The sequence below is a fragment of the Lissotriton vulgaris genome, chromosome 11, assembly GCF_964263255.1.
Source record: "Lissotriton vulgaris chromosome 11, aLisVul1.2, whole genome shotgun sequence".
Taxonomy (NCBI): Eukaryota; Metazoa; Chordata; class Amphibia; order Caudata; family Salamandridae; genus Lissotriton; species Lissotriton vulgaris.
In genome coordinates, this window is record NC_141699.1 from 9,276,855 (window position 1) to 9,292,950 (window position 16,096).

The following is a 16,096-nucleotide window of genomic DNA, read 5'->3' on the forward strand; positions in this document are numbered from 1 at the left end:
ACTAGCATAGCATTTAGAGTTAGCACAGTGAGTGTATTAAGGGACACAAATTGCGCTCTTACAATTTTTCCCTGTCTTCACTGTTACTGAAAAGCTTAGCTGCGTTGTATCTTCTGTGCTGGTACCAATATTGTGTTCAATAGACTCTGGAGTTTTAAAATAACAGTTTCAAAATAAATATGTTGAAATACATATTTGTTTCTAGTGATCTCGAGTGTATAAGTCATTAATGAACAATCATTTGGATTACGACTGCTCCCTGTTAGTAACCCAAAAATATTGACACCACTTCAACTATGCACTAGTTGTGGTTCTGAGGGGCTACATAACCTTCACATTCAAGCATTGGTGTATTGAACTAAGTTCGCGCGTGTCACCAGTGTGTGTGAAAACAAACCTTGTAGAGCTTCTATCATTTTGAAGTGTCAATAACCCGACTCCTTCAAGACCTAGAACACTTTGGTGATATCGCAGGACTTGAAAGAAACTGAGCTGTTTCCACTGGGAGACTCACTAGTGTGGTATGAGAAACATATCCAGAGGTGGGACCTAATCTGGGAGATGGATAGGTAACACCCACAACAGAGAAGCCTTCAAATGTTCAGTAACATGGTGGGACATGCTGCTGCAATATGTCATGGAACAGGTTGCACTTGCCAAAATGTCTTCCGTCCAAGGTGCCTGATCACGATGCAGAGCTCAGTCCAACATTTTTCAAGAAGTTGGTCAGATTAGTGGTGTTGCTGGTTTGGGGAGAGAAATTGACTAGCATTAAAAAGGGGGCTTGCAGCTGCCTGTCTTAGAGGCCTATTATGTGGTGACACCGATGCAGAATGTAGTTTGATGAAGAGCAAAGTAGGTTAACTGGTAAACCAGACTACTGAGGGAATGGATATCTGAATAATACATTTGTCGCTTTTTCGGAGATAAGCAGAGCTACAGGGTGGGACATGGGGAATGCTTAAAAGACGCCAAATTACAAGAGAAATATGAACTGGTTTCCCTGAGGTTCCGTAAACAAAGGAGGCCCTAATGGCAATGCAAAATGTAGCAAATGGCAAAAGGCCGGTGTCTAACCTTTATATAGTCCTAAAAGAGGACAAAGGTGGAACTATCCTGGAGAAAGTTAGAACATAGTGGGAAAAAGATAGCCTAGAGCCCATCATGGGCAGACTATCAAATCGCCTGCTTGCAAGGAAACAAAAATAATAATACAATTAAAATAAAGTAATTGCAGATTAATATGTGCACAGTTTATTCTATCGTACCCCCAAAAATGTAGGAAAGTATTTTTGGGGTGAGCAGCAGCATATCCGACATGCTTTCTGTACATTAGGTGGTTCTGCCAAATGATAGAGAAATCCTGGACTGAAGTGATCCATAATTAGCAGGAAGGTAACCACAGTTTACAATTACGCAAAGTACATCGGGTGTGGTACATAGACTGAAGAAAGGTAAAATAAGATGTAGGTTTGTGGCACTGAAAGCAATCCCTCAAGTGCAGGCATGGGTAAGAGGTGTGGTGCGTGGGCAGTGGCAAATGCTGCGGGAGCTCATAGAAACAGACAAAAAATATAGCAGATGATTTAGCAAACTGGTCAACAATGATAAAACAGCTGTTAAAGGCTTCAGAAGCAAGACCACCATGAGAAATGGAGCAGTAACATGAGAAATGCAGGAGGGGGCAATTGTGGACCATCAACAATATGTAGGAAGACACTAGATTGAAATGATTGTATGTACTGAGTACTCCGGTGTATTGGTAAATAATAAAGGCATGAAAATAGTAGGCCATCACACAGTAGAAAAGTTGGAAGCAACCCTAGATGTACTGTATGCATATAGACTTGATAATGCAAGGCTTGTGATGGGGTGGGAACATCATGGATAAAAGAGACTGTAATTGACTAAAATTGATTTCAGTGTTATTTTATGATATGTGTAATGTTCGTAGTAAAATGCAAAATAAAGTTGTTGTTTTTTTAAAAACACTTACCACCCATAGTGTATATGACCTTTTGTACTGTGCTTCTGATGTTGCCAAATACATTGTTTCCAGTCATTAAAGCTCACGTCTTGCTCATGGAAAACATTTCTCTATTTTTGTGCAGGCTTTGAGTTCCGGCTTCGCGAGCTCTGCAAGGATTTATTAGGACCAGTACACAACTCAGCTGGAAGTCAGTGGGAGTCAAGAATACTGGTAAGATCAAGTTTTACATTTGCATGGAACTATGTAAACAGTCAAGATAAACATGTATGTTGTTTCCTGTTGTCCTCTGTGAAGTATGAAAAGAGGGCGTTGTGTAGAGATGGAGGCATAGCTCGCTGCTGCCTGCATGGATCTCCTGGTTCAGCATGTCTTATGCCCAGAATAAGCTGCTGAAGATCTACTGCCTCTGGTGCTTTCCCAAACACTTTTGGCATCTGTCTCTTTACAAGAAGGCTAGCAGTGTCCCGTGAACCCAAATGGCCTCTCCATCACTTTTGGCATCAAAGGCCGAGCTCTGAAGTGAGCACCACTTACTACTGTGGTGAGCCTTTGTGAAAGGCTTAATGTGATAAAAAATATAATGGAACGGCAATTAATGAGATTTATTTATGCATATAACTATTACAGTTAATCTTAATATGTCCCTACATTAACCTCAACCCTCTGTCTACATATAGGCCCTGCATGGCAAGTTATTATCTTATTATGCTCAATCATGGTGTTACTAAGTATTAATAGGTTGAAGGGGAAATCTGAGCCATCTGCCCTTTACTATCCATCATACAGAAAGTTAAGACGAACCCCCTCGATTAATTTTAGCTTCTTTTTATGTCTGTCAGTCATCAGGGTCTGCATATATCTGTCAGTTACGGCTAATAATCCCCAGTTCACAAGTTCCCCAAAGTTCAGGTTTTGAAGCCTCTCTGGATTGGGATGTTGCAGTACTTAACATCTTGTGTTTTTTCCGCTGACCGGTTCGGATGTAGTATCTTGTGCTCTTGTTCGAGTCTCCATCGGCACCCCTTCGGTCTAGTATACATAATTATATGGTATTGTTTAGATCGGTATAGTTTATATCTCTCCTAGATTTTGTAGCAGGGTTTCGACTTGTCTCTTTGGCCTACGGGCTGGGCAACATTACTCAATTTGAAAAGAGACCGAGAATGACCTGCTAATGGAACACACTCCTTTCCATTTGTGTCCGAAGTGACACTCCGAATACCCTCACACCAACCAACATCCCGTTTGCAACTTATGTCTCTCGCCTGATCATCGAGAGGACGCCTGTGAGACCTGTAAGTGTTTTCGGTCTAAAAAGAATCTTCATGATCGGAGGGCTAGATGTCAAGAGATGTGCAGCGCAAGCAAATGGACGATGTCCCCAACATCTTCGGTCGACAAGAGGAGGAGGAAGAGGCTTCAGCGGCACAAGAAGAATCCCTCTCCATACATGACTCAGATACCCAGTCTCAATCAGAAATTAACTCAGCCACTCTTCAGCCAGCACAAAAACGTCTCGTGAGTACATCTACCCTTGCTCCAAAATCCAAATCATCAGCCTCTACTGAGAAAACTGCTCACGGCCCACCACTGCCCACAAGCCATGGCGTGCACCGAAAACTTGACTCTGAACCCTCGCCCTCCGGCTCGGCCCGGAAAGCTCTGCCTACAGCAAGGGCCTCTCTCTTCCTTCTATCTGAGACCAAAACATCTCACTCTTCAGTCTCAGCATCGAAAAAAGACTTGTTCTTTCGGAAACTAAACTTACTCCACCCAAATCAAAGATTTCTCCACTGAAAAGCTTTGTTTTCATTCTGAAATCTCCCCCAAAGCTTATCCTCGAGCAATTTCACCAAAAGCTCAACTAGAAACAAAAAGCATTTCAAATTCAGCCTGGAACAAAGAAAATTATGGTACAGCCACCAAAACAACAAACTCCTTCGAAGCAGTTGAGTTTGATAAGGCCTTTGACGTTCCAGTTCAACCCCTAAAGAAAAAAAGAAAGGATGCTGCAACTAGTCTATTGCACATTCCCATTCCTTCTTCCCCTGTTCCACAATCAACACCTCCACCACCCACCCCACCAACTCACTCCCGACCATTATCGAAGACTGATAATATATATCCATTATCGAAGACTGATAATATGTCTTCTCAGTAAATAATAGATGTGGATGAAGACATCCCTCATGACACACAACCAGTGTATTCTAGGGAGCATTATATCATTGATCCTCATGTTGACACTGATCCTTATTTATACCCCAGGCGTCCATCACCACCTGATGATGCAACTGCCTATCAGGATCTCATATCCAGAGCAGCCACTTTTAATCAGGTACCTTTATATGGAGAAGTGTGGCTCAGGGGTTAGAGGCGGCAGACCCGGAATCTGAGATCGGTCCTGGACCAGGGTTCAATTCCCCGCCTCGGCGGGTCTTGGGCTCAAAAATTCCACGGACTCGATATTTCACGCTCCGGTGCCTTCTCGACTCACGGGTTCACACTCTGCGACTCTGGGCAATAGCTTGCTTAATCTCCACTACGGCCCCTCGCGGCGGGATGCCTGGCTTTCACCTTGTGGATACCCTGCCGGGGTTATCTCACAGGGGAATACCAGGACGGGTTCCCTAAGCAAGCGCTTAGATACCGTGTCGGTGATTTGCGCTATATAAATACATGTACATTTACATTTACATTTACATATAAGGACTCAATACTGCGGGATTTCCTCTTTGAAACATTTCCATATGGTCACTCTTGAAGAGATCATCCCTTTATTACAAAAAGGAGGTTTTATGGCAACCTTAGATCTAAAGATCGCCTATTTTCATATACCAGTTCATCCTGTACACAGAAGATACTTCAGATTTTTATTTCAGGGAAATCATTATCAGTTCAAAGTTGTTCCCTTTGGAGTCACTACAGCCGCAAGACTATTCCCAAAGTGCTTAGCAGTTGTGGCAGCACATCTGCTCAGGGAAAACATTCATGTCTTCCCTAATCTAGACAACTAGCTAATCAAAGCAAATCCATTCATACTTTGCAAACAAAACACTCAAAAGACCTAGGTTTACTACATCAACTAGGGTTTTCTGTCAACCTACAAACATTGCATCTACAGCCAGCTGCTACTCAGGTGTTTCCAGGGGCCACCTCAACACAAATCTAGTGTTAGCTTCCCCAAACACAGACAAAATATGTAATATACTAACTTTAATTCAGACATTTCCAAAAGGAACTCACATTCCAGCCAAACTATTCCTTAGACTTTTGGGCATGATGGCATCTTGTATTTATATAGTCTCACATGCCAGACTCAACATGAGGCCTCTACAACGTCTGTCCTTGCAATGGACTCAGTTACTGGGTCAACTTCACGATCTAGTGTTGGTAAACAGCCGCACGTATCCCTCTCTGCAATGGTGGAATCCACAAAATCTATCCAAAGGGCGGTCGTTTCAAGACCCAGTGCCACAAATGACTCTGACAACAGATGCTTCTCTAACAGGTTAGGCAGAACATCTCTAAAGCCTTACTATTCAGGAACTGTGGGATTCCAAACACAGGAATCTTCATATCAGTCACCTGGAGCTTCAAGCTGTTCACATGCCTCAATCAGATTGTTACTTACCCCCCCTGCCCACTCCGCATCAGATCAGCGCCAGGAAACCCACGGTGACAGTGCGCTCTACAAGCACTCCTTAACATAACATTTCATAACATACCCTGAAAGCATCTGTTCTTGGCATGTAGTGTAGTGCTGTAGATTCAAATGTGCCATCCCTCCTCCCCAAATTCTTGTGCAGGTTGCAGTTCATATACTTTATCTCATACTAATGCATGGCCATCTCAATGCTTACATACAAAACATTCTTTACATTTTCACCTACCCACTGCAAAACAATATGAAGATGGCATCGATAATGATGAGCAGTATTCCCAAGAGGAGCAGTCACACAGCCTTGTGACTCGAAGAACACTAATTGGAACAAAAACAACTTGTAATCATCCAAGCCCAACACTAGATGGCGGACTTATGCAAAGCATGTGAATCTACAGCACTACATGCCAAAAGCAGATCCTTACAGGGTAAGTAACATAACCCTTTCCTGTGTGCAAGGGAACATGCCCCTCCTAAAACGACAAGTTTGAGGCTTGTAGGGACTGTTGCAAGTAGATATCTGTTAAAGATCCCCACAAGTTATATCTTGGGTTTTGGGCCACGACTTCGTTACCGAAGTGTGTGCCCTTATATACCCAAAGCCGATTCGGGATCGCATGGCATACTGTATGTGGCTAAACACTTGAAGTCGCATAAATCCTGTTCCCGGCTGAGGTCTAGAGCACTGACCTTTTCCTGGTCTGTGGCCGCTCCAGTGACAGGTCTACAGTGTGGTCCAAGTGGTAAGTCATAATCCAAAATGAAACCTAAGAAGTCCAAACTGGCCTTACCTTATGATAATGTTGGAGGACCTCAAGGTGTCCCCTAGTGCCCCACAGAGGAGCGATTCTGTAGCTGATCCCGATGCACTACAAATTTGAGAGACTGTTGGCGATGCTGCAAGATGTTGATGCACTCGAGTAAGAGATGTTGCGAATCTTTGGCACAGACTCGTTCCTTCTGGCACGCCCTGGTCCCCAGGGATCCACAGAGGCCTCCAGTCTGCTTACCGTCAACAGGTCCGTTATCTGTGTCTCCCATACCCATTTCGGGTTCAGCTCGGACTCAGGAGGCAGCTCCACATCCTGCACCACTATCCACCCCAGTTCCTGCCACGTTGACGCCACCACCTACTCCGGAGAAGAGCGCTGATCCTGTTGTCCTGTCTGACTCCAAACCCTCCTCAATCTTGTCCAAGAACAGTCCTGATACGACAGGCCTGAGTTCAGTCTGACTCAGACTAAACATCACTTTTGCCTAGGAGGCACCTTCCAGAACACCCAACAACTTTTCAGATTCAAACTAAAGCCAGCCAGCCTTTGGCGAGGATGAAGATGATTGAAATGGATTTCCCCCACAATACCATTACGATAATTTCTATTTGGGCCTACATGAGACCAGTAGTCTGTACACTTCGCCCGACACTGGGTGAGGTTCCCCTGGTCCCTCAAAAGAAGAGACAGACTCATTTATTGTGGTGTCGCAGACAGCTAAAGTCCCAGACTTACAATTGCCTTCTGACGAAGTTAAAACTAATGACCTCACTGAAGCTCTGCAGCCTGGACAGACTTCGTCTGAGCTCTTGCTGCCTTTCAACAAAGCCTTTCTCATATCCTCTTGGCACCTGGGCTAAACCATGTTTCTGTCTACCTGTAAATAGACAGGTAGCATGACACCACAGACCTGCTCTGGGCAACCCTCCTGTTTTTGATGCACCACCCTACTTTGAGTTTCCATCAGCTGATTCAACCTTAACTCTTTCAATATAACCCCTTCAGATAGATAACGGAAGAGACGTAAGGTGTTCGAGAAATAAGTGTTCTCTTTCACTAGCCTCGCCCTTTGGTTAGTCAACATCAGCAGTTTGCTGGACAGATACGCCCATGCTTCATGGGACTCAGTTGCAGAGATCTTGCCAACAGTCCCAGAGAAGTTCCATGCAGATTTGGCACTGATTATTCAGGTTGGCCAGGACGCCACCATATATGTCATTTGATCAGTCCTGGACTCGAACAATGATTTATTTTAATGTTTATGCTTAAATTAGGGAGAGTGGAGGGGAGCGGAGTTCCACTAAGTTGTTTTCCAACTCCGCAGAACTCTGCATAGTGGCACTACGCCAGCTCCGCCTGGGCTTAATCCTGACACTGTCTGGGAAACCAACTTGTGCACAGAAACAGGCCTGGGACGTCCAAAATGGAACCCACAGGCCTCCGGCACACTGATTCACTTATTGATATAATGCATATACTACAATAGTCCCATACACAAACAAGCACAACATACGCCTGGATGGGCTTAGGTGACAAAGCAGTGTATAAATCTGATTGCAAATTGGTGAGACCCAGCCTGTGTCAAATAACTCCTTTTTAGTAAATGATGGAAAAGCCCTTCTATTTATAGAATTGTGAGGGAAGATCTGTAAGTAAGACCTTTTCTTTTTCTGCCACAACTCTCCCATGTACAGCGTACAGGCCCTGTACCAAGATTGGGTTACTCCAGACTATGTTTAAAAGGATTGGAGCACAACAAGCTATGGCTTTTCATGTTTAAATGACGTGTGCACTCGAAAATACATGTTTAAGCTGTCTACCCCAGATATGGAGCACTATGTATTATGTTATTTCTTTCTATGACGTACATTCTCCGATTGCTTGCTAACTCAGAAAGCCTTCTTCCATTATACAACTAAACCCTGCATATAATATTGACCTTGACCTACTCCTGCTTGATTCCTCTTTTTTCTTCTTCAGAGTGACCCTCTTCTTAACTTCCATTCTCTGCAAACCTTCTGAGAATAGCCTCCTCAGTCACATGCCTGCCTTAATCTTTCTTCTTGTAATTCTGCAAATGACTTTTACCACATTTCATAGATCACATTCAATCCTCTCCTCTTTAAAGCTCTATTCCTGTAATCTTACGTTGCCTAATCTCCGCCAGCCTATCTATCTCACCAGCCATTCAACTGAAACCACACAGCCCCCATAATGATAACACCTATCAAGTATTAATATATCACATAGTAACTGGAATAAATGCATGCAATTTTTCTTTAGAGCACATGACGAAACTCAATAACCAATGGGTTAACCACTAACCTTGGCATTTGGAGTACGGTGCTACTCACTGTAGAGCGCTCCCAACGCCTCTGCATGGTTAGTAAGAGCTATACAAATCCAATTACAATTATAATAGAGCGCGTCCTGGCCACCGAAATTGGAACCGGAGATTACTCCTATTTCCTTGTGCCAGAAAAGGGAAGAGGTCTTTGTTTAGTTTTAGTTCTCCCACCTCTCAATTTCTTCATGCTCAAGGACAGATTCAGGGTCCTCAGTTGGCCCAGGTGCTATCTGCCCTGAATCCCGGAGTCTGGATGGTGGCATTCGACCTTGAGGACGCCTATTTCCTGGTCCCTGTCTTGCAGATCCACATGCTGTATGTGCAGTTCAAGGTGGGCTACAAGCATTTTCAGTTTGCCATGCTCCCTTTAAGCGTCACCAGTGCCTGTCTGTAGGAACTGGGGTCACCAGGTCCCCGGGGGGTAGCTTGGCTCGAGCAGGTAGGCACCCGAAAGCTTAGGTGTTAAGTGACTACACAACACACGCATCCACTGAGACAATAAATGCACGCAATAACTGAGACCACACCAGTAAGTTTTTGTTTCCAATCCATTCATTTTATCTAAAACCAAAATTAGGGTGATCAATTACTCACTACATTAACCCCATGGCTGCTCAGCATATTCCCCTGCTGTGCTGAGAAATCGTTATTCCCATCAGCTCGTCATCAGCCTGGGAGGAGGCTACTCCATGACGAGCCCAGCTCGTCATGAGCCTGGAAGGGGTTAATACATTTCATGGGATAACTGTGGGCTTTCATTTAGCTCTTCATTTTGCAAGTGTAAACATTTCATTACTCCGCATTACTGGTTTCATTAGGGTATAACCAAACATTTCCTGACGCAGGGCTGGATATGGCATTAAAGATCAGGCAACTTCTCACAGGCAGGCATAAAACTACTTATGCAAGAATAAAACATTTCCTTAAGCAGGAATAAGCAGTGCATTAAATGAGGATAAAACATTTCATTAAATGTAAAATATTTCATTAGTCGCAGTAACCATTTCTTTTCATTAACCAACTGTAGCCCCCTTCGTCTAGACGTTACTCAACATTTCATCAGGGAGGCAAACAGTGCATTAGGCTAGATTATCCATTGCAGGAAACAGGAATAACCACTTCATCTAAACCGGTCACGTCAGCCAATATCACTCCCCCTAGCAAGGGGTTACTCAGTTTTTTCAGTTTTTTATAGTCTTTATTTCGAAGTTTTCCTTCATAAAAGACATAACATACATAAAAATTTATCAGAAACAAAAAAAAAAAGAGAATGATATTAATCAAAATCAAAATTTAAAAAAGATAAACCTTAATATAAGCAAATAACCACTTAATACATTTTTTTTCTTTAGCAGTTATCAACAAAAAGCTATACCAACAATATCTGGAACAGTTTCCATTATACACAATGTTAGAACCAACGAATATAACAGGCAATATGTCCCAGATCATAATCAGTCAATTTCAGTTTCGAAATAATCTAGTTAAATTAATGATGGACGCTACTTGCTAGCTTCTTTGATATACCTTGCTCGGATTACCCAAGCCCATCCAAGATATTTTGCCAAACCAATAGACACCCACTCAGCTGTATTAGTTCTTAGAATGTGTATTGCTTTTTTACACACCCGTATTTTTGTTCGTCGACAAACTGGTTTGAGCCACTTCAGACGGGGTGCGCGATAGGCATGACATTCGAATAAGAAATGGCTCTCAGTTTCGTTAACTTCTAAACAAAAGGGGCAATACATTTTCAGACTATTCTGCCATTTGTTAGTAAATTCCCTAATTGGTAAGGTGCCTACTCTGAATTGATGATAGAGTTTTCTATCTAGGCCTTTGGTGATGTTATCCCAATACGTCTCAAGTTGGGGAATTACTTTATAAAGCAAGAAGGAACTGGTAAGTGAAGAACCAGCTGAAAGTGAAATCATATCATTTTTAACAACTGACCAGAACAACTGTTTAAACTCATTCTTTGAGGGAAAGGTTTGATTACCTGGATCTGACCAATGTAACGGTAGACCCATCTTAAGGAGGGTTGCTTTAATACTTTTGAACCAGGGTATATATCCTGAGCCAAAAGACAGTTGAACCTCCCGAAGCTCATTAGCAAACATTATCAGTTCTGGGGTAGACCAAATTCTTCTCCATAAAGCAACCATTCTAAATAGAGCTTGATTTTTAAGAGATTGGCAGCCCATATCGAGCAATAGTGGGATTGCGGGGGTTGAGGGCGGTAAACCTACCAAGCTTCGAAAAAATTTGTTCTGAATTTTATCTAGTGGTACAAGATCAACATGACCCCATAGATCAGAGCCATAAAGAACGGCCAAACTAATTTTGGCCTTATAGATTTTTGTGGCAGGAAGTACTCTTTTCGTGAGGGAGCAACGCTGTTCCTTCACGAGACACCCTGATAACCTAGCTAGTTTGAGGCACATAGCCTCAATCTGTTCTCTCCACCGCAGTCTATAATCAATAGACACGCCTAGGTAGGTCATTACCCATACTTGCTCTAATGATACTTCGTTCATGGTAACATAACCCTTACGTGGTTTACATTTTGTAAATACCATAAACTTGGTTTTCGAGACATTAATCTCCAGATCATTTAGTTTACAAAACTCCGTGAATTTATTAATGGCAGTTTGCAACCCCACCTGGGTTTTGGCCAAAATCAGGGTATCGTCGGCGAAGATTAAAAGTGGGAATTTAGTCCCTCCCAATACGGGGGCATCAGATGAAACAGACGAAAGGAACTCCACTACCTGATTAATAAAAAGAAGAAAGAGGGATGGTGCCAAGACGCACCCTTGTCTAACTCCCCGCGTAACAGGGAATGACTCCGTTACTTGGCTTTGGGATCCCCATCTCACTCTCGCAAAGTTATGATTATGTAACCTAATCGTTAAGTCTAATAAGTCAGGGGGCATTCCCATTTTACTTAGTGCCAACCACATCTTGTCTCTAGGGACCAGGTCGAACGCAGATTTTAAATCTACGAACGCAGCGTATAATGTACCTCCTCCTAGATGCACCGTCTTCCAGTAAATCATGGTGAATCTGACTACCTGGTCGATAGTGCTTGTGTTGGCTCTAAAGCCTGCCTGTAGTGGGGACAAGATATTTTCTTCCCTCGCCCATGACTGTATTCTGCCTAACAGCAATCTGGCCATTACTTTTTGTAGTGCGTCGATGAGGCTAATGGGGCGATAATTCGCCGCACTAGACTTATCTCCTTTCTTATGTACTGGAAGAATCTCTGCCCCTCTCCAAGATACCAGGATATCTGCTCCCAAAGCAATGGCATTAGCCAGGGCAGTGATATATGGGACCCAATTTTCCATATCATATTTAAAAAGGTCTACTGGGACACAGTCCATCCCGGGTGCTTTGCCATTTTTACTTAATTGTATCGCTATCTCCGTCTCACGTTCACTAAAAACCACATGTCCGCAGTTCACCAACTGTGGAAGAATCAACATTCCCTCCTCGCTGGGATTATCATTTATTTGCTTACCACAAAACTGGGCTGAAAAAAACTCAACCCACGTATCCGCCGAGACATGGTTAGTTGGGGTTTGCTGATCACCACATCCTCCCCATTTAACTACCTGCCAGAATTTCAATTGGTTACCTGATAGACTGGCCTCATAAAGGTCCTGCCAACGATTATCATCCCATATAGTTTTGGCAAGTTTTAGGGTTTTTCTGTACTCCGCCCTCGCAACTTTAATTGCCTGAGTATCCCTAGTTTTAATTACAGATATCAGGCGATTATGCGCCTTCCTACAGCTTGCATCATACCATTTTGCCCCCAAATTACCTTTTTTTTTTATGTTTAAGACCACCTTTAAACGTAAAATGGGTTTTTATTGTGGTAAATAATGATTCATGAATTGGGCCTACCTGATCAAGAATGCCCCTATTTGCCAGTATTAGCTCCAGCTTTTCAGTAGCCAATATGACATCCTTGGAGATCTTAGACAGAACTCTAGGGTCTTCCACAATCTTATCCCAGCGAAGCCTACGACAATCGTTACTAAGGACTGCATTCGCTGTTGTATAGATATCAACATTTTGTTTTCTATCTATGCCCAATTCGATTTTTAACGTGATTGACAAAGGGTTATGGTCACTTTCGGGACGTGCAATTACTTCCATATCTACCAAAAGATTCCAGTACTCCATTTTAAATAAGCAGTAGTCAATACGGCTGTTACTGTAGCCATTGTCGAAAGTGGGATTTCCTACAAGGTCAGACTTGGACCTCCCATTGGCTGCCCTCAAGTTCCACTCCAGACATAGCCCAAGCCAATGTAGCACTGCCTCTGTAGCTTTAGTAACTGGTGGTAGAGTTAGGCTGGGAATGTTCCAAAGCTGGTCTGCTTCCTCATAGCAACCATCATCCATAGACAATATGGGCTCGATTGTACAGTTCAAATCACCCAGTAACATTACACAATTGTCAGTACCAATGTCATTTAACAAGAGTTCAAGATCATTCATCACTTCAGGGCATTTTCCCCCAGATCTTCCCCTTGCATAAACATTGATCACGAATAGATCCCGAGTTTCAGCCCTAGTCAATTTCAAACCCATGAGATCATCATTCGAAGTTGGTAACTCATATATCCTGACATTTAGCGATTGGCGAACCCAAATTACAAGCCCCCCAGACGGCCGTCCCCTTGGGCCTTTGTGAGCTGGTTTGTAAAAGTTCAAAAAGCCCAGCCGGAAAAGTGCTTCCATCGACCAAGATTCTTGAAAAACCATGACATCATATTGCTCTGCAAAGATCCCCCAGTCAATCTCAACCATTTTACCCCTTAGCCCTGCAATATTCCAAGACAGTACCTTTAAACAGTTTACAGGCTCACAAGGGGGATCAGTCGGTAAAAGAACTGGTAGGTCTATTAATTCAACTGGACCTTCACACGACACATTAGACACAATAGAACACATACCCTCAGTATATTCTTCTACCATCAAAACAACATGAGAATTATTACTCAAGTGGTCGTCCAAAATTTCCACCACATCAGTTCCTGGGGAGATGACATCTTCCACTAGCTCCCGTGTACAATTTAGAATTGAGGGTGAAATAACCTTTGTCAAACCTAGATGTCCCTGGTCATTAACCATTAATCCACTATCATGTCAATCTACTCCATCCAACCAACTAAGTGGAGCAAATCGATTTGAGAGGTGGGGCCGGAACAAAGGATGGATGGACACATCAGGAAAGGAACGTTCTCTTGAACCATTCCCAATAGGGAAATGATTGTAGTTTGAGACAGTATTAATTTTTGGGTAGAAATATTGTAATGATAGGGTCTGTACATCACCAATGCGACCAAATCTGGGCTCTCTGCAAATAAGTTCAGCAACCCAAGGTTCTCTAAAACTAATAACAATGCAGTCACCCTCTAGATCTTTTTTACTATATCCAACCCACTCTACTCTTCTGACATTGAGTATAACTGCCTTCGTGGGGTGCGGTAGGGGTCGGTTCTTATTTAGCCAATAGTTAACTTTGTTACGTAATTCATTATAAGATTCCTGTTTACCTACTTCCAAGGGAGCCACACCAGTTAAAATAACAGTATAGGGTAGTGATTCCGGAGGAAGGTTCACATTACGTTTAGTACTAGCCGTTCTAGGCTTTTTATTGGCTGGATTAGTTTTAGGTACAGGCTTGGGGGTTTTAGGTATAGTGCTAAGAACGGGGATGGAATTATTTGCAGTAGAGGGTTTACTATTTCTATTTACTACAGAAACCTGGGTATGTCCAGAATTAGTTACTTGATTAGAAGCACTTGGGGCATTTGATGGCCCAGTCGGTTTTCTTATAACCCCATCAGTTACGTCCTTAACTTGCTCAGGGGGAATTACTTGTGGCACTACCAGGACTGAGCGGTGTAATAAATTGTTTGAAATGGACATGTTTTCTTTAATTAATGTTTCCATTAGGTCCATTTTATCATTTAGGAGCCTTGTTCTTTCAAAGATAGGTAGTAGGAGTGATTTGATCAAGTGCTCAATTTTCCCCAATAAGGTGGCTTCAATGCCACCATCAGCAGCGTTAATACTCCCTGGGGGTTCTAAAAATCTAGAAGACAAAGAGGGTTGAGGAATGACAGCAGAGGTTGGGCTTTTCGGATGCGGAGTACCCTCACTATGGATAGAATCCTCTCTTTTCCTTTTGCTCGTTTTACAAGCGGACTGGTTCTCCAAAGACTTGGGGTGAGAATTAATAACAGAACCAAGTGTATTATCAGGGGGCTGCTTTACTAGGTCGCTAGCCTTATTCACAGGAGAATGTCTAATGGAACTACTTTCTAACGAATTGTCAGAATCTGAGTCTAGGTCCCCAGTATCTTCTACCAATACGACATCCTGATTAAGTGTGGTCGAAATAACATCTCTAGCATTTAAAACAACATCTGTCTGGTCAGTTAATGGGACCGGGGAACGGGCATTATGAATCGGTCCTAGTGAGGAACGCCTACCAGTCACCAAGTCCAACGATAGGCGCTTTTCGACCAGGGCGATTTCATTTTCCAAAACGCGAGTAGTGCGCTGGAAGAATTGGTCTATGGTGCCAGTAAAAACCCCATTAGAAGTAGACATCTGCACTTGCCTGACTTTCCCAGAGCGAAGAGGCATATTAAAAGGTGTGGGAGCAAGTAGATTAATATACAAATATTAAAAAACAAGAGGTATACCGAAAATAATTGGAATTTCATAAAATACCCAAGATCACAATGAAAATCATCAACAAAACAGTTCAATTAATAACCTCAGGAATCAATTAAAAACAAAAAAAGAATAAGGAACCAAAATCCAAAAATAAAAATATAAAGGGATTAGCCCTGCCCGGCCTCGATCGGCCTCGGACGGCCGCTGACGGCCCCGCCCTTGTCCCGGGCTTCTCCCGCGCTGCGGGAGTACTAATGGCCGATATAGATTAAACACACAAAAGGTGGGAGGTGTAGGAGGGGTCGGGGAGAGCGGCCCAGGTGTTGACGATCAGGGCTGGCTGGCGCTCCTGGGAATTGCAGTCCCAGTTGGAGCACACGCACTCGCTCGCAGCCCCGGGGAGTCACTGTCTTCGCCGTTCCCTCCACAAACCTTCAGGCTGCTGCAACAAAGTATCTCTAGCGATGCGGGACCCGCGGAGCGGGTTCCGCGAGAAGTAAAGGTAAAAGCAGGTCAATCCCAGACGGATAAGTCTAAAATCTGCAAAGCGTCCCACACGCTGTCACAAGGGAAAATGCTTATGAATCCTCGGTGGAAGGGTAGGAGGGGTCGGGGAG

General features: G+C 43.2%; 1 protein-coding gene across 2 annotated transcripts in view; it reads left to right on the forward strand.

Annotated features, from left to right (window-relative positions):
* The window catches only part of HIRA (histone cell cycle regulator), a 436,977-nt gene that overhangs the window by 407,620 nt on the left and 13,261 nt on the right, over positions 1-16,096 (forward strand). For both annotated transcript variants that reach the window (XM_086942648.1, XM_086942649.1), the window contains exon 24: positions 2,112-2,200. In XM_086942648.1, the coding sequence (XP_086798774.1) occupies positions 2,112-2,200 (89 nt within the window). The remainder of the gene's footprint in view (positions 1-2,111; positions 2,201-16,096) is intronic.